Source organism: Fopius arisanus, unplaced genomic scaffold, assembly GCF_000806365.1.
Source record: "Fopius arisanus strain USDA-PBARC FA_bdor unplaced genomic scaffold, ASM80636v1 scaffold00095, whole genome shotgun sequence".
NCBI classification, from domain to species: domain Eukaryota; kingdom Metazoa; phylum Arthropoda; class Insecta; order Hymenoptera; family Braconidae; genus Fopius; species Fopius arisanus.
This window is the reverse complement of record NW_011887834.1, coordinates 188,572-209,304: the sequence shown is the minus strand read 5'-3', so window position 1 is coordinate 209,304 and position 20,733 is coordinate 188,572. Positions and strand designations below refer to the sequence as shown.

The window sequence follows — 20,733 nt, the reverse complement described above, 5'->3', positions numbered from 1 at the left end:
AATACATAAATACAGCACCGACCGGCCGATGTTAGAATTAAAAAAGTTTCGTTCGTCATGTGTCATCGTCTGTCAACAGATTAAACTGGCAGAATCGAATGTCAATGATAAAATATCCATATCTCTTGAAGAAACAGAGGCTGTTGCTGTGAGAGACTCCAGACCGTTGATTAATTTTATTATTACTCCTACGTAGAATTTATCCAGGCATTTTTCGATTATCTTCCTGGAGTTGTTGTCGACACAAGACAATAATTAATATCATACGACAATCGCTTCATTATTTATGAATAAAACATCTCAATTAACGAGGAATACATCATTATGGTAATTGTTCTATTTATTCTACCATTATATATGCATAACACAAGAGAGAATGTACTTCTCTGGAATGATGAAAGGTGAAAACTTTGGCATTGCACCCCTCAGCTTTCAGAGAGCCACTTGAAAATTTAATGAGCCTTATCACATCATATACAATGATAATATAATTCTGGTTAAAAACAAGTTTGACATGCAATGCAATAGTTATCTCTATAAATTGGTATTGTTAATAGATTACTGCATAATTCAACTGACGAAAGAATCCTTGAGTAGTTACTCGAGTTGGATCAGTCAGAAGCATAATGGTTTGAACTTTGTGATAATTCATGCAGAGGGATCGAGATCACTTCTGAATTGCTGATGAATATAGTTTAATCCACAGTTGCTGGGTATCGTTGAATCGCTTTATCTAACTCGTTGGCAAGTTTAACTAATATTTTCAGGAGGGACTTTTTGACATCATTACTGCAAAATTCATTCGCGCACAATTTTATTCCATTATTACTAACCACCATTTTTTTTCAGATTTAGTATAGCTATTTCATCACTGTTTTCTACGTCTAGATCAGGGCCTCAGCTTAATTTCATGGTATAGAGAGACATAAAATACTTTTAACTTCATTGCATTGGAGAAATGATTCTTCTGTATATGTCATTAATTTTCACAAACTTGGACGAGGGAAAGTGGGAGATTTTGGAGTTCATGGGTAGAATTTTGTTAACGATCCACTGATCAATTTGGTGTGTGCTTGCGTGCACTTTACGGAGGAGAAGCGATTTATGAAAGATTCGTAAAACACCCCACACCGAAATGGCGCGTATATAAATTATTTCTCTTGAAAGCCTATTGAATTTTATGAAATTACTACCTGATGTTTTATTAAGACTTTCTAATTTTCTTCATCAATGTCCGGGCAGACGGAGCTAATGAATAATTTCTCGAGAGGTGCGAGATTTTTTCCCCTGTTTTTCCTTTAAAAGAAAATTCAGATGAAGAAATTCGCGTTAATTATTTCACTTTCTCGTCAGTTTCCGGATCAAGTTCATTTGAGAAGTTGCCTCTAATCAGAGAATTGACATGGGACTTTGTGATAAAACGTGACGAATACTGAATGTGCCATCATGGATATTGTTCTCAGTACCGAATGTGTAAAAGAGTTTTGAGGACTCCCAGTGTACGGAAAGTTTATCGTGTAGGAAACATAGCGTGCCGGCATACCGAGAAGCAGAATTACGACAAGATCGCGTGCTAAACGATTCCCCCTTGTGCATGAGCACCCACCCCAACAGCTCTAGCAAAACACCACAAATCGCAGTCATTATAAACCCTCTGCCTACATCGTAGCACATACCTAGACAAGCTATTCGAACATGGGGAAAATCAATTGACGAAACTTATCAGCTATCTAGGTGAGATATTTTATTGTTTAAAGGTGAGTTATCGTTTTCAATTGCCTATTTTTCCACTTGTCCATCGCTACGGAATAAATGACCAAGAAGAAATTTCCAAGAAGAAAGGAAAATGTATACAACTCTGCTTTATATTTTTTTAAATATTTTTTTGGTGATAATTCCACAGAAATTTTCAACCATTGACGATAATTAATATCCACGTATTGCGTTCTTATGTCTTTATCCGAAAAATCCCTCATCCCAATAACCTATCTATTGGCATGAATCTTCAGCTTGTCTGCATCACGCGAGATTTCTTGACTATCTATACGGGGGTATTCAATACAACCTCCGCATTTTCCCCTCACACTCCTGCTGACTAAAGCTTCAGAAACTCTGACAAAAGGGAAATAACAGGGAAGCACGTATAGTGAAATTGAGAAACCAAGATACAGAAAAGTTGAAAACGATTCTCCCATACACTAAACAGTTATCTCCTTCTCCATCTCTTGAGCCTTTGAGAATTGAAAACATTCCATCCATTTTTTCTCAAAGACTCGGGCAAATACCATGAATGCCCTTTCTTCTGTATCGAAAAATTACTCATGTACCGAGAGGCGTTGGAAGGCCTCGAGCGCAATATACAAACATATTATGCTCATTAAAAAAAAGCACAGAAAGAATTGAGCATGCGAGATCAGCTGACCTCATGATCCTAATTAACGTTCCACACGGTGAAGCAATCAGAGTCAAATATCTCCTGCACCACCTTCATTAACGTGAATCAAAACGCTGACATCGTTTTCAGTATAAATCCTATATCTAACCATTTGTTAATTTGTGGTGTAAACAAACGAAAATGATAAAAAAAAAAAATTACTCGGTCGAATTTTCTCTTCATAATGAATTATTGAGAGAAAAAAAAAGAATAAAGGTGAGCTGATGTCTTACCTTGAAAATAAATGTGACGGAATGTCTTGGTCTTTCTTAAATCCGTTATAGTAGCCACTATGAATAAAAAATCACAATAAATACACAAGTCCACGAGGTTTGGGTAAAGTGCTTGAGAAATAAGTTAGGTGCGTCCACTCGTAACCGTGTATGATGGGTAACTGAAGTGAAGTGGTAGATTGAATGTGTCGGCTGAGGGTATCTCCACACGGAGGGGTTTTGGTAACGCCAACTGGCTGGAGGGCACACGACGCGCGACGATGCTCCGCCTATTCAACAGCGGAAAACCACCCCCGGTGCAAGTTTGCTTTTCTCACTCCTTTGGTCCGGTATATGTACCGGTGTACCTTTTCCTGAGGGCTTACCGCCACTGGCACCACCACGGGCACCACCACGGGCACCACCACCGGCATCTATATTGCTGCCACCCTCTTTAACAACTCCTCAAGTAATATAAGACGCGACAGGATGAGTCAACGAGCAATGCCATTTAGTTTCACTCACACTCATATCTTTTATTTTAATTTATTTACACGTTTTTCTACAACACTTGTTTAATTGTCTTAAACTTGACCTTTTTTAACACCAATGCTGCTCAATTAATTTCAAGTTTTTTTTTCGATTTTTTTGAGCTGTTGTGCAGTGGATACCACGCTAATTGCTTGAGGTAGGGGATCGTGGTGGGAAGCACCTGTTGATGGTTCATGTCCGATATTGTTCTTCAACTGGCACACTCAAGACTATTTTCGCGTGCTATTCAGTTTTTATAAAATGTCACGAATAATCGGAAATTTTGAATTTATTAAGAGGAATGTTTTTGTTCGGAAAATTGTTTATAATATGTGGTGAAAAAAAAATCCGGTATGTTGTCGGCCATGTGGACATTGTCGGTGAAGGGTTCCGATGGCAAGGAGAACCTCGTCCTTCATCTCTCGTGACATTCGGGTCGAGTGTTTTTATTCCATTACGCCTGGTTGGATGAGGAGCGAGAGTATACGGAGTAACCTCTTAACCACTTACTTAACCCAGAATCCATCCCCCAGTCTCTTGTCTATACTCGGTTTAAGCCGTCGATGACGTTCGACAACTCAAATATTATCGACTAACATCCCTGTCTCCGCAGTGTCTCCGTAACTATATCAGCCTGGTAGATAATTCATATTGGCAACATCGTACAACCTCAATTATCCCCTTGACAAGGTATTCCCTGAAAATATGAAATTCCGCGAGACTTTTACCCGTTAAATTCTTCAATTGCGTCAATTTTCATCTTCATCTATCTTTGCATTAAATTATGTCGTCTGATAAGAATTATATTTTATAGTCTAACCAACGTCGATGGATTCATCCATTTATTTTAAGAAAAATTCAAGACAAATCAAGACAGAAAAGTCGATACCTCTCATAAAATTTCATGTCACTTATCATATGTCAGAAAATTTTTTAAATATATTTTTCTCAAGACGTGTCATAAGCAGATAAAATAAATCAAGTTAATAAAAAATTATGATTTAAACCTCGGTATAGAGTTCAATACAAACCCAGAATAATTAAATTTCTTTCACTTTACGAACTTGGTGAGATTCTCCGCAACATAAACGATCCACGGTCGATCATCGGTGGAGAATGGTAAAGCGTTTATGCATTGACGAGTGCGAATAGATATCCTGTAACAGTAGATATTTTTGATGTACGCGTACTGGTCGAGCAGCGTGTTTATGTTAATGTAATTTCACTCTACCGAGAGGAGCCTGAAATAACGATTATCCAAGAGATAAATCGTTTGGTTTCATATACACGGTGTGATATGCGTATTCGCACGTACAACGGGGTGGACTAATCTATACTCGTGAAATAGCCCGGAACGGTAAAACGATGGGTAACGAGAGCCCACGCAGTGAGGGACAGGAGGGTGAACAATTTTCCCGGAAGCACAGCCGATCCCACAATTGAATCGTCCTCGAGTTTTCACTGAGGCCACCTGAAACATAAACCCCTATATTATTATCACTATTTTTTTCCAATTGTTTTCATTACTGTCGACCACGTGAGCTCCTCTTGGGTTCAATAATATTTTTACAGAGACTGAGGAAACATGTTTTATCACTCGAGGGACAGTATTTGGGTTTTTAAGCGTGGGAAGGGCTTTCGCATTGCGGGGTTCATGGTTGTCATTCTTTCAGTTGTATCTTTTCAATTCGAGGAGGTAAGGAGCAAGTGATGATTACCTGAAAAAAATTTTATGAGATGAGAAAATGAAAATATTTTAAATTAAATTTTTTTTCAATTGGAAAAAGTCAGTATTTGCTATTGCATCAACGCTGTTCATCCAATAAAATTGATATAACGAATTGTCACGATTATTTTCATTTTACAATTTCTCCTCAATTTTATAATATTAATAAACCAGAAAGAAATATTTAATTTACATCATTTACCATCGTATAAACTTGTTACCGAGCAAACTACGTGTTTTCAAAATAAAAAAAAAAGTAGCGGATTTTACCAACGAAAGCCATTTTGTGCCATTTTTTTTATTACCACCCGACGTCTGATTTCATCTTTGCCAGTGGCCATTGCCTTCCTATAACTCCCTCCTCGGTACGTGCCAGCCCGTATGTATGTGGAGAAAATGTGTGGCAATATTGGTATGAGGAGTGTCTGTGTGCGTGAGGCAATATTGGCTGGCAAGTGAGGGATGCTGCACACGCTGTGCGTTCAACTACTCAAGAAAGCAAGTAGGAGACCAACCTCTCTTATCTCACCTAACTCCCTTGGACACGACAAGCCCTAGCAATCCCTCCCTCTCCTCAACACCTTCAACAATTTTTTTTCCCATCAACCTCACCTTCACACCATAATAGTCGCATCGAATCATGTGTCTTCAATTCTTCAAAATACCTCAACTTCTTCCTCTTCTTCATTCTCAATCTCACTCCTCACTCGGATAAATGACAATTTTTTAACTCCAATTGTCAAAAATCAAAAAATGCCACATTTTCATTTTACACCTGTCAAAAATACGGGAAAACTATCGGTTATATATTGACGATGGAAAAGGTATATTACTGTTCATTCCAAGTACAGACTAAACGTACTAGAATAAAAAATAATGACTACTAGAATAGCAAAGGATATGTGCGACTGTTGAGAATATATATACGCTCGTGTCTCTGTACCTGAGGTGAAAAAGTTTGTCGAAGGAAAAGCGTTTCGCCAGTGAACGATCGAAATTACACGCTCGAAAGAGTTCTTATAGTCGCCTTGGGTGCTGTACGATTCATCTGCCAGGCTCCTCCCAATACTTACTCCCCGAGTTTTCGTACACTTGAATAAAGGACACGAGACAACTGTGCGAGCCACGAACACAGTTTTGAATTTATTGATCCAGTCAAATGGTCCGTCAGATTTGTTTTATCAAATTTACTTGATTTCATTGACTTCATTTAATATGGAAGTTTAAAGATTGATGTAATGACATTCACCAGCATAAAGCTTATTATCGTGAAATTTTTGTAATTGTAACTCCAATAATGGTGATAATTCGTAATTGATAATTGTTTTTATATGACGGATATGTGGAGGGTGAAAGTGGTTGGAGTGCTTTGGATAGTGATAAGAGTCATCCGGAGTGACGTTGAGAGGGTGGCACTATAAGGCCAACCGAGGGACCTCAACCCCTCCCCCGAGAATAAAACCAATCAGGAGCGAGAATTTTCCGGAGAATTTTCACTATTGGCACTTGCCATTCAGAACTAGGAAAAATCAAACTTATTTTTTTTTATCTCTCGACTAAATTGCTGAAATAAAAGATTAATGAAATTATAATACTCCCCTATAAAGTTCAATTTGATATTCGTGAATGCGTTCAGCCCTAAATTTATCCTCAAGTTATATGACATAAGGCTTTTTAGGTGTGTGTGTGAGAGATGGGAGTGAGTGGGAAAATTCAAAAAGTTGTAGGACATATATGTCATCGCTCCACGAGCAGACGAATATTCCGCGAAAAGTGTTCCCGTGGGAGAATGGCAATGGGTCTGCACGCCTCTTTGACATTGTGATTTTATGGCGGTAAACTCTTTGACGAATGGATGGAGTGGAACCGAGGCGTTTAGATTCCCCTATTCTCTCCTTTTCCCGGGTTTTTATTTGAAAAAGCTAATACAAGGTGAATAAGCATTACTTGAATTTGCTGATTTTACAATGAAACTTTCCATGATTAATGTTATAAAAATAATAGCTGTATATTTTCATTGAAAATTTTCATTTTCTTCAACCATAATTAATTTTAATAATAATCATAAAAATCTCATGGGTATGATATTAAATTAATAAGGGAAGTATAATAAAAGGATGAAAATTGTACTCGTGGACTCTATACAATACAGACGATTGGCCGATATTAAAATCGATGTGCATTGGGGGTGGGTAACAGATGTTCAAGGATAGCTTTACGATTGGCTCGAAAGAGCAGAGAGAGAAAAGGTGAGTTTTGCACCAATAACGAAAAACGTTAAATAAGCCGGTTGCCAGAGGAATCCGGCTCAAGTCTAGCCTTTTAATTCCCAGTTTTTATTTTATTATTAACCATATTCACTTAAAAAGTCAGAGAAGAAAAAAAATAACAAAATGAAATTATATGACAAAATGAATAGTGAATTGACGAAAACCGGGGCAATGTACGGGCAAATTTATCTTTGAATTTTTCAACGTTGAATATTCATGTTTTCATTTAAATTTGGAGTCAGTGGTGCAGTGGAATACGACGGAACGAATACTCGTTAATATAGTTAATGAACGAGTGGGATGGAAAATTAATCGCCAATTCGATGAAGATTTTGTGAATCATTACAATGAATAATGAATACCTATTTGGAGATAATTAAATATGAAGAGATAAAATTTCTACATACTGGCAATGGAAAAGTATTTTTTTTTCAATAACAAATTATTGTATTGGTTCCACCCTAATTTTAGTTAAACGAAAAAATATCACTGATTACTTGAACTTTGATTGGAAGGTTTTACTTAAATTTTTTACTTTAATTCTCCTTGCGAGCTGGAAAAATTCAAGAAGCTAAAAAGATGAGAATTGAAATTGAAATTGGAGGACGTGGTGGAATGACGAGGTGCCTGAAGTGGGTGTCTCCCCATTGAATCCTTGTAATCTAGAAATGTGGACCATCACGTAGCCCATCGCACGTAGAGGCAGGTGTTAGAACCAGTACCAAATCGAGGAAAACACAAGTTTCCACAAGGCATTCGTCTCCTATCCATCTCTATAGAATACAAGGTATATATAATTTTTTTCCTTTTTTACCCAACCCGAATCCCCTTCTCCCCATAGCTGCGTTTTACGAAAGAAAATTCCAAGCTCGATTCGCTCCACAGTTTCACTACCAATACAAATACGATGCTATCTCTCGTTTATTTTTCTCTCCTTCTTCCATTCTTTCTGCGAAGGTAGTTGGTAACGTGGAATCTACGAAATTCAAATATCGCTTCGTGATGGTATACAGAGAAAGGAGTATGTCAAGCGAGTATGTACCTTCGAGGCTTTTCTCCACTGCTTTTATTTTCAAGTTGTTCTTTCGGACATTTTTCATTAAATTTACATCAATGGGACATTTTTCTCGAGTCTTAATTCTGTCCATTAGGGGAATGGGAAGGGGAAAGATTGAAGGGGAAAGGGTTTCTGGGTCGTTGAGTCGTCAAAGTGAAAACTTGGGTGTCCAGCGAAATCGTGATCAAAGGGAGCTGTGGGGGTGAAAAAAAAGTTGTTCCACCGTAGTACAACTCGTCGAACCACAAGTCGAGGAATTCTCGGTTTATCCGAAAGGAGAAGAAGAAGAAAGAGGCAGACGAAGCAGGAAAAAGATGGAGGAGTAGTGTTATTCTGGAATTTTCTCATTAGTCAATGAATGAACGAAGCGAGGCGTTCATTGATTCTAGGTGCGGCGATGGGTTGACATAGTGACGAGGACGGGAGGGTCGACTTCCAAGATTACCTAGACAGAAGGACAGGTAAGCAAGAGGAATTTTCATTTTACTTGGATTTTCGTCAATTTTATCTGGGACTTGTGGAATAACTAAGAGCAAAACCATTGGAGATTTGAATGTCGTATGACGGAGCCTTCGAAAGCTTGTGAAGGGTCCTCCAAGCGCACTGGAGAAAGCGACCGCAGAAAGGGTGTGCGAAGCAGGTAAGGGGTGGCAAAGACGGGGCGAGGGAGAAAGCTCTTTCTCAAAAGAAAAAAAAAAGGGCACAAGTGAGGTTGAGACAGTAATTTGCATGACTCAAGTACCGACCCCATACGACACTCCACTCAATGGTGTGGCAGTTGGGATATGCCCGACAGATTCAGTTGGATTTTTTCGTGTGTATTCCGCTCCCCAAAAGGTGAGAAACTAAAGAAAGCCAAGTGCTGCTTCTGGATAGAAGCAGAGCGTGGCTTTTGTAAAGAGTGGAAAATAAAAAAAAAAGTGGAAAATCTGTGAAAAGGGGCCATGAGGTTGTGATGCAGAGTGAACTAAAGATGAGGGTAAAAAAATAGCTAGTATAGGATTTGGAGTCGTAGTGGAGACGGCAGTGTACACCTAGTGGTCTAAGGGAAAGGGAATTGCTATGGAATGGGAGAAATAGGGAGCGAGTAAGGAGAAGCAATGCCTCGCATTTCAAACAGACCCCACCGACCAGTACCACCCCGGCTTCATTATTTTCTCGTTATAAGTTTCTACACCTCCAGCTTGTTGTCGTAACACTGTTAATGCGACGCGCCACGAATTGTTAAACGACAAACCTGGTGTACTATATGCACGAACATTAACAATATCTGACTATTGAATGACTGATGTGATGAACAACCGTTTCCATTTTTTTTTACATTTTTTTTTTTACATTTTTTTCCATTCAATTGATCCACTCAATTTATATACACCAACTTCTTGCCCATTAATTTTAAAATAAAATCGCTTATACTACATTAACTTTTAATTTAGTAAAGGCGCACTGGGCCCTATATTCCAGTACCTGGGCAAGCATCGTGTATTCATATTAACTCTGTTCGTTCACGTTAAGTAATGGATTGCGCCGCGGGAACAACGCTTGTCCCTGACGGCCAGCTTATTGCTTTGCCTCGTCCTTCAACTCTTTGTATATTTTCCTTGGCGGTTTTATTTGTGCGGCAATTTTTTCCTCCGTATCCGCAGCCCTCCAGTCACAGATTCCCTTCCCTCATGGGCTTACTCGAGATCTCCTCCAGCCAGATGCCAACAAAATGCCTATCTCCCTTCGGGGACTTCTCCATTTTCAGTCGTATATGACATTTCACCCAATCTCTTATGTTTGATCCTTCTGATGTTTGCGAGGACTCGGTTATCCTCACGATAGCTAAGTAATACGGAAGGAGTGGCATTTAGATGATTCTGCTGTTGCAATGAGAAAAATCAATTACAATTACAAGTACATGAGATGAAAAATTCAATATTGCCAGCAGCTGCAGACAGATATTTCATAAAAAATCAACCATAAAAAATTCCTCATGCAAATGAGAATATTGAAATAATATGAGTATAGTCCTGTGTGGATAATGGTTGAAAAATTTTTATTTGGCACGCCAAGGGGAATACCTCTGTCTGGAGAGAAACCGATGCCTCCCGATCGAGTTCAACTCGATATTTGGCGAAAGCAACGTGCGGTGTACGGGAGTGATAAAGAGAGAGAGGGAAATCGAACGCCAGAGGGAAAGCTAGCCGTCTACGTAATAAAATCACTTGTTGGATTTCCTGTAGTCGTGATTTACGTTCTTGGCTCGGCCGCTTTTCCCGGGAAAACGCGGCAAGCATCCCTTTCATACCATTCCCTCGTCTTTTACTCGCCCGTCGGATTCTATTTCCACTCAGACCAATTCTCATTCCATATCTATCGCATGCCGTAGCTTGTGATCGCTTTCGAGGGCGAATAATTTCAATGGTCACATTCCGTACTCCAGAAAATCGAGGAACATTTGGCGGTTTTAATTTTACACTATATGCGCCTTTAGAAATACTCACCGCAATATTTTTCTTCTAATCTCCTGCAATATCAATGACTATAGGAATCAGGGATTCTCTGTATTGTATTGTATATTAAGAATGAGATACTTTTCTAAACTCTGTATATGATGAATTAATATATATGGGATATTTATCCTTTGTAAAATATCGCCACTCGGACAAGGTAGGCTAGCCGTAGCCACGTACAGCATTATAAACCATCTCGTAGTAATATATCTTCATAATCCCAGAGCTTGCACAGTTATTGCTTACTATATTAACTGTTTTACAGCGATAATGCGTGTTATCTAATCGACCTGGAACTTCCTCGGTACTGTAGAATTATTATTAGAATTATTTGCGTTTTTTTCGGAATGTTTGCATCCCTGATTTGTGAATTTCTACTGAGTTTTATCGGATAGTGTGAGATGCCGAAGAGGACATGAGAGGAGCAAAGTCGAAAAAGGGGAGGAGGTGTTATCATGCTCAGACACGCTGCTTTTATGTTTGGCACTCGAGGGAGTGTAGTGTGCCACTGTTTCTAGACAATTTTTCCAAAGGATGGGTTTGGCTCTTATATCATTCGATCCCTCGTTTTTCTCTCATGTGCAGTGAGAAGATCACATGTGAGGTGACAGTAAGCCATAAGTGCGGTGATTTACTGGAAAAAATTCAATGAGAAATAACCCGCATATTTTTCATACTCTCACCTACGAGACGGTTGTTGATGTGATTATTTGCGTTATTTTTATTGGCAGAAAAAATAATTCATGTGTGCAATTGTTGGTAGTTTTATCGCGTACTATCACTCAATCCTATCATCGCATGTTGAACCTGACCGTCGGCTCTCCTTGAAATTTACATATGCATTTTCCATGAAGAGACACACTTGGTGCGTTCACCACCGAATGAGTTCATACATATATAAATACGAGTATGCGGAATATCTCTGGGTGTATTTCATATAGGTATCTCTTAATCCAGAGTGAAACGAGTGAATCGACAATGATGTACCGTCGTTAGCAAGTCCTATTCGTTTGCAAAAGATTTCGAGCGCTGAAAATTTCCGAGAGAAATTTTTCAATTAATTATTGTTATTAACAATGAATAAATTCAGTGATTAATCAAATTGCTCTCCTGCACATGATAAAATTAGGGTGCCGTGACTGGCAGCCATATTCTCGAAGCGAAGAAGAGCCGGATTTCAGGCAAAAAAGGAGAAATAAAAAGAGGTACGAAGGTGAGGGTGGGTAGAGCCGCATTTACCGAACAGTAATGGTTGCGGAAGCCACACTTAGCCCCTCACTTCCGGTCAGAAGTTCACCTAGCTCGTATCCGGATACCATGAATCCTCAGACACTCTCTTGAGGAGCATATCCTGAGCGCCATTCACCTCTTTTCTTCCTGAGTTTTCATGTGTATTTCACGCGATCGTCAATCTTGAGTCCGAGTGATGTACTGGAATGGATGGATGTAAGAAAATAATTCTCTCAAGTACTCTTATATTTATTGTACCTGAATTGTTGTAAATTATGATTTTGCGACATTTACATAGCCTGCAGTGAACTTTGACGGGTGTTACGAAAAATAGTGTAGCATGGCATTTGCCTGCGGTAATGGGTCATTTAAAAATTATAGTAATCCAGACAGAAAAATTTTCCGATCCACTGATATTTATCAGCAACTTGTATATCTTTTTCTCCTTGTTAAGGGCACTGATGAAAATGGAAAAAAAATTATAACTGAAGGTGCAAACAAAAAAATAGGAATTATATGAATGGGATAATTTGCTATACATGTTTTTAAATTTGTGAAAATTCCCAGGGCAGTAGATTGCAGCGAGTGATGACATACACCGATGTACATCAGCAGCTGACTACCATTCACTTCCGGATTAAAGTGACTAAATTAATTGAGCAAATGGCGCATCAGCGCCAAATAAAACCCTGAAGACATTGAAATTACAATACTGTCTCTCTCAATGAAATTCATATTTTATTATCGTGAATTGAAAAGGTACCAGCAGGCTCGCGATTACATTTCGAACGTTATTACATTTCCATTCGTTAAAATACTGATGAAAAAATGGACGAGGACGGGGGGTGTGGTGTGAAACAGACAAGACAATGAATTATCACTAGGAATTACAAGTGTATCTACAGAATTGTATCCTCAGACAACAATTGCGTATTAAAGTGACAAGTGGATAATTAAATTATGACTTAACACTTATGGGGATAACTATTGCCTGCTACTATCTCTTCAAGAAAATTTACAACTCAAGATTTCGTATTGTTTCATCTTCCATTATCTCAATTTAAAAAATTCCTCCAACATCTCCTCATCATCACTTACATCATATGCACTTAAATAGTTGGGGAAAAACAAGTGAATTTGAGATCGAGACTTCATGAGGATGAACAGTTGATTAACGAGAATGAACACATCGATGAAACAGAGAGTTTGAAAAACATAACGTCGACTTCAGGTATCGAATAATTCTCAACCGAAAATACAACAAATTATTTTTCAATTCCCCAGATCTTTTGATTTACATGAATAATCACTAGTTCCATTGAAATAATTTTTAAAAAAAGAAACAAGTCTCAATTCACCTGTCACCTCTAGGATCCTTACAATCTAAACAGAAGAAAAATCTTTGCTGTAATTCGAACGTGTTATTAATTTATTTAACTACTTAAAACTTCACATTGTGAGTCAGGTTTCGTATCCTCTCTCCACGAGGACTTTATTGCTTTCGTTATTCACTGTAATTAAGTGAAATAAGGGTTGAATAAACTCTAGCTACTACGAGAAACAGGAAACATCCTCCTCCAGTAATTTTCATAAATTATCGGAGGAAAAATAATTTCCCCATTATCTCCCTGAGTTCCTATCAATAATCAGTTTTTTTTTTTTCCATTCTCGGCAAATCTCCATCCACCGATGAACGATGAATTGAATTTCTCCCACCAAAAGAATATTTATTCCACTTAATCACAGCTATCGATCGTATATCGGATTAAGTGGACTAATTATCAGTAGTATCAAGTAATCAATTAGTTAAATTACACCGTTATTTACATGATTGTGCCCAGTATCGAGCAGCCGTCCAACATAAATCCCTTGAACGTAAGGCATTCCACCTAGAGCTCCGTAAAAAACTGAGTAAATGTCACGATTATTCATCGTCTTCTATACAGTTTCCAATTTATCGAGTATGAAATACACGGTAATTGGACGGTTATTGTTATATTTACTTTAATGAATATATTGAGACGAGTGAACAAGTTATTGATGTGGTGCAGAGGGAGAATTCGTTCCTTCAATTTTCCCTAAATCCGGATATCGAATTTCTAAGCACAACCATCGGTGAAATACACGGCAACACTATTTTTTTTTTTCTTCATTAAACTACAGGCTATTAGATTAATCAAAAAACAGGGGGAGTTAGAGCTATGATTTTAAATTTTTGATCATTGATTTTGCCCCACTCTTCAGCCACTTCTCACGCTCCATTGACAGCCACGAACTATTTGATTCCTGTGGAGTTTCAGGATGACATTTTCAATCAGTGAATTGATAGTTGAAGCAACTTGTGAACAGCTTGAGAAAAATAATTAAACAAAAGTTGGAAAGCAATTTTTTTAAACTCTATGACGTAGGTGATTGAGAGAGATTGAAATTGTCGAATTGGGGGGATTGATTTTGGGTAAGATACAGGCTGGGATGATGTGATATTTCAGCTGCCACGTACGTTTGTTGAGGACGCCCCCTCGCCTCTTTGAACTTTCAACCACTCGACAAATTCGTCGAGCATTACTGGCCCTGAAATGATAAATTTCCATCCAGTTTCACTCGTTTCATAATTTTGCAACTTTTACTTTATTAAACCTGATGCATTTTTAAACGACTGCAGACAATTATAAAAAAAAAAAATAATCATACTCACATGCTCCATCCAGATCATAATTGGATAAATCATTATTAATAGTCCGTGAAAATTCAAGAATGTTGCACCACTGGTCTTTGTTGATAACTTTGTACTTGGACTGATCTAAGAATTGTGCAAATTGGGAAAATAAAGGCCAGTGTCTTCCTAAAAGTAGCTGGAGCATCACTCGAGCTGTCTCCATATCCATACTGCGCTGATCCTTATCCTAACATCCCCAAAGAATCCCAATCAATAATAAATTCATGGAATGGAACATGGAAATGTCAAAAAGATGCAATTAAATAAAAAAAAAAATGAATTCTCACCCTAGCAAAATCATACGCATATCTGTAAATTCCCTTGAAGGTGTGTGGCTCATTGAGTAAATTCCTCAGGTATTCTAATTTCTGTTGTATTTTACCTATCGTATCACACTGGAGCTCCGACAAGCCCTTGAGCCACTCACTCATCGTGAAAAATCCCATCTGACGTGCATTCATCTTGTAGGCGAGAACAAGCATAACGACATTCTCAGGCTCAACGGCAATGTCCTCGCAGAATTTCTCCATACCCTCGGGGCCAAGTGTATCGGGATCATCTGGCACTGTGTACTCCCTGAACCACGCGATACATCGTTTCTGAGAGAACGACGATGTACTTGAGACATCCTCTGTTTTTGTGCAACGCCTGGCGCTAAAAATAAATATCTGGATGAGAAAATCACTTCACATCGTCTGTACACATCCACTGATCCCTCATTATCAATTATTCCCGATGGATAATTCCCCTGCACAGACCTGTTGTCATCCATGCACTGTCAGAATGCCTCCAATTGCTCTCGAATAAATTATTTAATTATTCAAATATCCGTTTTAGAGTTGTTTGAGTTAAATCGAAGGGGTCGTTGGCTGATGGGGAGAGGTTTCGATTTATCTGGGGTTGAGGGTGGAATTTGTGGGATTGAGGAGAGACTTTGGGAGACAGAGAATTGGACCAGTTCAAGTCACTAGGAAGGGCAGACTAAAATTGCCGATCGGCTATTTTTGTACCGCCACAGCACCAACTCACTTCATCCAATGGACTGTCTACTGATGTAATGCTGGGGGTAATGAAAATATCAGTGGCGTCCTTAGGTTCAGAGATATTTATCGAAAATTTATTTATTAGCTGAATCAGGTAATTACGCTCGAACAGGCATTGATTATTTTTCTCCGTTCAGCGTGAAAGGTTGAAAAAAATAGGGAGTGCTCACCTCGATGTGTGTCTCAGTCTTTTCGAGGGATGCCTGGGCATGCTATCCTCGTGTGCACTTGGTGACATATCGGTGGCCGCGTGATGATGATAATTTGTATTGGAGGGCGCTCTCCGCTTACTGCGAGGCATCCCTCCTCCTCTCGTAACCAGTGATTGTCCTATTCGTGCTGGTTCAACGGTTATTCCGTACCCTTGGGGGAACTCAGGTGATAGGATTCTCTGGGTCCAGCCCTTCAACACCAATTTTTCCATATATCCCCAAATAATTTCAAGACCTTGACTACTTCCTCACTTCTCCCTCTTATATATCAATCTCTTGGTCCATTCATTCCCATTTATCAATCAATCGCCAATTAATACATCACACGACAAATTTCTCTTTAATTTTATTCATTGTAAGTTTTGATTTTTAGAAATTTTTTAAATCAATTTCATCTGGTAGACAAAAACAGAAATAAATGAAGAAAAAAATTAACCTCTCCGTACGTCATTAGCCACAGGAAAATTCTCGAGTAATTTCGTTTACAACAGTCGACCTGTACTTTCGGATTTCTCCGATTAATAAAAATAATATTTGCCCACTGCTGAAAGCCACAAATAACCGATGAAAAACGTGTACTCGAATATTATTGAAACCCTGACAATTAATAACGAAAAAAAAAAATAAAACAAAGTCCCCAGATGCTGAATCAAAACAGAATTTACCCTCTCTGCTCGAACTGCGAACCAGGAAAATCAGAATAATTAAGAAAACCAATAACTTTCGCTAAATCCGAGCCCAAGGCCCAGGGCGATCCTCGACCTTCACTTCCTGCTCCTCCATCAATAAAAAAAAATCAATTCCTGCACAAACCTCAGGTAGACAACCAAAAATCTGAATTCCCGAGTCATCGCAATCCTAACAACGACAGATAATTCAAAAAAAAAAAAGGAGAGTAAATTCAAGGTCCCCAGGTCGTGAGTGAAATTGCCCTTCGCAAGTTCAAAAATATGATTAGACGTTATCTCCAAAAAATGAACTCACGTTACAATTGTACTGATTCTCCGACAAATTGAAGGATCCAAGCTGATCAGTTATGAACTGTGTCTCGTAACGATTCTCCTGCTCCTTCTCAGCCGTCTCCGACAGTATTGAGGTTAGGTTCATCAATACATCCTATGCCCCCGAAAATCACGTTTTCAAATTTCCCCGTACTCCCCCGATCGCCCCTTTGACAAACAAAATGTTAATTTAACCAGACGATCAGAATGCAGAGTTCCACGATGGCACTTTTTACAGTTTAACGATTGGACCAGTGGGCATGCAAAGCAGATGGCTTTTTAATTATTACTTAGGCCCCGATGCCTTAAAAATTGCCTTCGGCTGGCGATGGAGAGCAGTAAGTTTTAGAGGGGGGTGGTAAGGGGGTGAGGATGCGGGAGGGGGAGGGGTGCTGAGGGAGGATGTGGATGTGGGGATCTTTCAATTTTTATTTCTTACCCTCCCCCTTCGTTCGGATAAACAAATGATTAAAAGCCAGGCACTGAGTTTTGCGGGCATGCAAATTTTGAAAAAACCAGAATTTTTTGAAGAATGCAGGGGAAGAAATTTTTGACACAATTTTTTTTTGTTATTGGAGAGGGGCGATGAAAAAAAAATGGAACCAACCTGTTTTTTGTTTTTAATGGTGAGTGATTTGGTTATTTGAAGGGGGTTAGTGGCTTCTTTAGGGGGTTGTTTAATTATTGGGGTTTGGGGGAATAAATGTGATTTTGGTATTACCCCTAGGCCCTACAGTCTGTCACTGCCAACGTCTCGTCTGCCAAACCACCAGTCGTTTTGTGGAGCCCCTGCAGAGGTCGGGATTTAATTGTTGGGAGTATTTATTGTTGATTATTTGGAGGCGATTCGTTGCATTACATTGGGAAATTGTTGGAGCCAGTTTTTTTTGCAGATGTCGATCCCCCAGATGTGGCTAATGAGACGAGGATTCAGGGGAATTTTCCAGAGGTAATTGTCATTGTGATTATTAATTTGTTTGTATTAGATGGCTGTCATAACCAAGAAAAATTAATCCTGGGAATTAATTACAAAGTTGTTGAAGTACTTCTAGAATTTCCTCGGTCTCTCCCCAACGATCATTGAAGACTCAGCCAGACGTGGACCCTGAGGATGACGAGTTAAATCGACCGATTACGTACTCTACATCTCCAGCTGCTTCCTGGAGAGCAAGACATAGCTTTCAGGGAGGAAATCAGGATGATGTACCCTGGTTTCAACCGTATGTGGTCATGGCCAGTACTGCTGCATTTCTCGTGTACTTCTTGTACTTGAGAAAACCTAACGACATCGATCAGATCTTCGATCGAGAGCTCGGGGATTACTTCGACGTCAGCAACGACGACCTGAGGAAAAGACTCGGACAGAATACAGTCATTAGGAGATAATTCCCTTCCTGATTTCCGATTTTTCCTGAATAATAATAGAAATACCAGTAATTGGGATAATTTTGGAATGACCTTTTCTGTAGATCTCCTTCTAGTCTAAAAAAAATATCCTGAGAACAATTTTGCTGTCTCTGTTGAATTCGGAGATATTACCCGAGAACTTGAAATGTTTTGCAAAAACGACTTCGTTACTGAAATGTAAATAAGAAATCTCTCAATTGTAATTATTATTAGAGGGGTGAAATAAATAGTTCGTTGGAGTGAAAAATAATTCAATTGGTAAAGGAAATAATTAAAAATATTTTATTAATGTTTGGAGTTGTTCCTTCGGTTCTACATGATACTTTGATCAATTTCTTTAATTACTCTAATCAATTATTCATTATATGGAGTCACTCGATTTGATTGATTCACAAGGGATAAAGCAGTTGGCCCCAGAATATGTTACTCACGATCTCTCCCCACTCAATGGAGGGATGATACGTGAGAGTATCTGGAATACAACGTTTCCAGGTGTCTCTCCAGGGTGCTGAAACTGTCGTCATCGAAAGAGTAATTGCTCCAGATTGATCTCTAGGTTTCATCAGCAATTTAACTGAACCTGAAATTAAATTGGACAAATATGTCAATGAAAAATTTCCTTTAATTTCTCTATACACTCACTATTCGTGCTTTTAGATCGAAAGAACCAGCAGAAAAAGGTGTAGGCTGGTATCACTTGCAGATAAAATCTTAATCTCGTAAGAAAGCCCCCGAATCCAATGAGAATTAACCTGAGCTGTTGAAAAACGTCAATGCATTACCGATAAGTAAATAACTCGATTGAAAAAATCTACAATTCTTACTGTTGTGAAGACTGAGTAATAAACCCAAGTGGTTGGCATGAGAAATAGACTAATGGTGAATAAAAGTGTCCCAACGAACAACTGATCCGCCTGATACTGACAAGAGTCTACTCGTTCCCTCAGGGGATTTCTTTTTTTCCCAAGGAATAGACGAAAGAGAGCTGTCAAACCACGCACTTGAATATTAAATAATCTGAAACGAGACATTTCAATAAATTCTCCAGAATCTCTCTCTCACAAATAAATTCCTCTAATTTCGTCATTAAATCACTTCACCTGGCAGCATAAATATAAATACAATAAGTATGAAAACTGACGAGTGCCAGTAGATCAGCTGCGATCGATATCTGGAAGGTAATTCCCAGTCTTCCGAAGAGAAGTAAAACCTCGAAGAAAAAATTCATCACTGGTTTTATAGAGACAAGGAACGTCCACCAGAGGTGAATGTGATACAGGAAGAATTTTCCCAGCATTTTGTTGAAGGAGTGATTGAGTTTTAGACCAGCTGGAGAGCCCATCAGCCAGTGGATGAGGCTCTTCAACGATTCCACGACTTTCTGGAAAAAAAGCAATTCAATTTTATGAATATTCCTCTCCACGTCGTCATCCCTCACCTCAGCATTATCTAGCAGCACCTGGGAGGGTGGTATCCCCCCGATATAATGCAGAAGCAGTCTTAGAGCCATCACCCCAAGGTAAACATCAAACATGGTTGCAAGAATGTGATTTCTGGTCTTCAAGCTGATTCTCCTGTCTTGGGCTACAGTCGCCAGCATCCATTTGGTATTTTCCAGCCATCCATGGACATGGAGCCCCAGTGTCGAGTACTTGAGGGCTGGCATCAGTCTATTCGTGAGTTTTCCCAGGAATAAGACAGGGTACATCAACCCCAGGACTGTATACATGAGGAAGGCCTCTCTGACCCTCACAACCATTCCCTTTTCTGTCACCTCGACTTGCCTCCTCTCCAGGATGGCCTTTAACTCGAGGAAGTGGTCCCCATAGTGCTCAGAACTTCTGAACAACTCGGCCTTCAGCAGCCCAACCTGATCATAAATTATTTTCACCGTATGCTGGGAATTCTCGGTCAGTTCTACTCTGTGGTTGTCTATGGTTACATTTTTTAAATAGTAATCGTGACATCTTCTGGAGTTCGAGGGCTTCGACGAGATCTCTATCCAGTTCCATGTCCTTCTGTCGATCTTGGATACCTCTTTGCATCCCCAGTAGTACCCGATCAGGTCTGAGTGGATCTTTGGAGTGCCACGAGGGCAAGACTGTGTACCAATTATGTAGAATTTTTTACTCTCACTCTCGGAGTCGTAGACCACCTTTCCTGTTATGTACCCAGGGGCTTCGTAGAAAAAATTCCTGGGAATAAACACTAACAGCGACTTCATCCCTTCCCACAGAACCTTGGCTCCGAGGAGTTACTTATTCAGGTTTAAACCATCCAGAAGAAAAAAAAAAATTTTCGTTCAAGAAAAAATAAATAAATAATTAACGAATCGCACGTGTTGTCCCGTGATACGCTGCACCCATTCACGCACTGTAGAGCGATCAGCTGTTCTC

General features: G+C 39.1%; 4 protein-coding genes across 7 annotated transcripts in view; 1 reads left to right on the top strand and 3 right to left on the bottom strand.

The window, feature by feature from the left end:
• DIP-beta (Dpr-interacting protein beta) overlaps nucleotides 1-2,807 on the bottom strand; it is a 29,078-nt gene extending 26,271 nt beyond the window's left edge. The window contains exon 1 of the mRNA XM_011311993.1: nucleotides 2,668-2,807. The gene's annotated coding sequence lies outside the window, so the exon portion shown is untranslated. The remainder of the gene's footprint in view (nucleotides 1-2,667) is intronic.
• A 10,189-nt stretch (nucleotides 2,808-12,996) lies between these two features.
• SCCRO4 (DCN1-like protein SCCRO4) lies at nucleotides 12,997-17,698 on the bottom strand. Of its 3 annotated transcripts, none has more exons than XM_011311988.1 (6): nucleotides 17,652-17,698; nucleotides 16,914-17,098; nucleotides 15,888-16,120; nucleotides 14,962-15,328; nucleotides 14,654-14,861; nucleotides 12,997-14,529 (listed from the first exon to the last, which is right to left on the bottom strand). In XM_011311988.1, the coding sequence occupies exons 2-6, from the start codon at nucleotides 17,034-17,036 to the stop codon at nucleotides 14,444-14,446; spliced, it is 1,017 nt and encodes a 338-aa protein (XP_011310290.1). In that variant the 5' UTR covers nucleotides 17,037-17,098; nucleotides 17,652-17,698; the 3' UTR covers nucleotides 12,997-14,443. The 3 variants fall into 3 exon arrangements, with proteins under 3 accessions (XP_011310290.1, XP_011310289.1, XP_011310292.1); XM_011311987.1 differs by lacking the exon at nucleotides 17,652-17,698 and adding an exon at nucleotides 17,538-17,641; XM_011311990.1 differs by lacking the exons at nucleotides 15,888-16,120; nucleotides 16,914-17,098; nucleotides 17,652-17,698 and adding an exon at nucleotides 15,433-15,661.
• Nucleotides 17,699-17,733: 35 nt separating this feature from the next.
• LOC105270815 (uncharacterized) lies at nucleotides 17,734-18,587 on the top strand. 2 transcript variants are annotated; one of them, XM_011311992.1, is made up of 2 exons: nucleotides 17,734-17,879; nucleotides 17,983-18,587. In XM_011311992.1, the coding sequence occupies exons 1-2, from the start codon at nucleotides 17,824-17,826 to the stop codon at nucleotides 18,314-18,316; spliced, it is 390 nt and encodes a 129-aa protein (XP_011310294.1). In that variant the 5' UTR covers nucleotides 17,734-17,823; the 3' UTR covers nucleotides 18,317-18,587. The 2 variants fall into 2 exon arrangements, with proteins under 2 accessions (XP_011310294.1, XP_011310293.1); XM_011311991.1 differs by having other exon boundaries at nucleotides 17,736-17,879; nucleotides 17,974-18,587.
• A 9-nt stretch (nucleotides 18,588-18,596) lies between these two features.
• PIG-Q (phosphatidylinositol glycan anchor biosynthesis class Q) lies at nucleotides 18,597-20,709 on the bottom strand. The gene is made up of 5 exons (XM_011311986.1): nucleotides 19,776-20,709; nucleotides 19,438-19,718; nucleotides 19,162-19,354; nucleotides 18,980-19,094; nucleotides 18,597-18,917 (listed from the first exon to the last, which is right to left on the bottom strand). Exons 1-5 carry the CDS (start codon nucleotides 20,559-20,561, stop codon nucleotides 18,727-18,729), a joined length of 1,566 nt encoding a protein of 521 aa, XP_011310288.1. The 5' UTR covers nucleotides 20,562-20,709; the 3' UTR covers nucleotides 18,597-18,726.
• Nucleotides 20,710-20,733: the final 24 nt, after the last annotated feature.

Excerpts from the sequence above, each read along its gene's own strand:
- SCCRO4 (XM_011311988.1), bottom strand. The coding sequence starts at position 17,036 with ATGAACCTAACCTCAATACTGTCGGAGACGGCTGAGAAGGAGCAGGAG. Across the intron at positions 16,121-16,913 it reads AGAATCAGTACAATTGTAAC|GGCTGGACCCAGAGAATCCT; the intron begins GTGAGTTCATTT and ends TTGGTGTTGAAG. Across the intron at positions 15,329-15,887 it reads AGACTGAGACACACATCGAG|CGCCAGGCGTTGCACAAAAA; the intron begins GTGAGCACTCCC and ends ATTTATTTTTAG.
- LOC105270815 (XM_011311991.1), top strand. The coding sequence starts at position 17,824 with ATGTCGATCCCCCAGATGTGGCTAATGAGACGAGGATTCAGGGGAATT. Across the intron at positions 17,880-17,973 it reads TTCAGGGGAATTTTCCAGAG|TACTTCTAGAATTTCCTCGG; the intron begins GTAATTGTCATT and ends AAGTTGTTGAAG.
- PIG-Q (XM_011311986.1), bottom strand. The coding sequence starts at position 20,561 with ATGAAGTCGCTGTTAGTGTTTATTCCCAGGAATTTTTTCTACGAAGCC. Across the intron at positions 19,095-19,161 it reads ATTACTCAGTCTTCACAACA|CTCAGGTTAATTCTCATTGG; the intron begins GTAAGAATTGTA and ends GTTTTTCAACAG. Across the intron at positions 18,918-18,979 it reads TCGATCTAAAAGCACGAATA|GTTCAGTTAAATTGCTGATG; the intron begins GTGAGTGTATAG and ends ATTTAATTTCAG.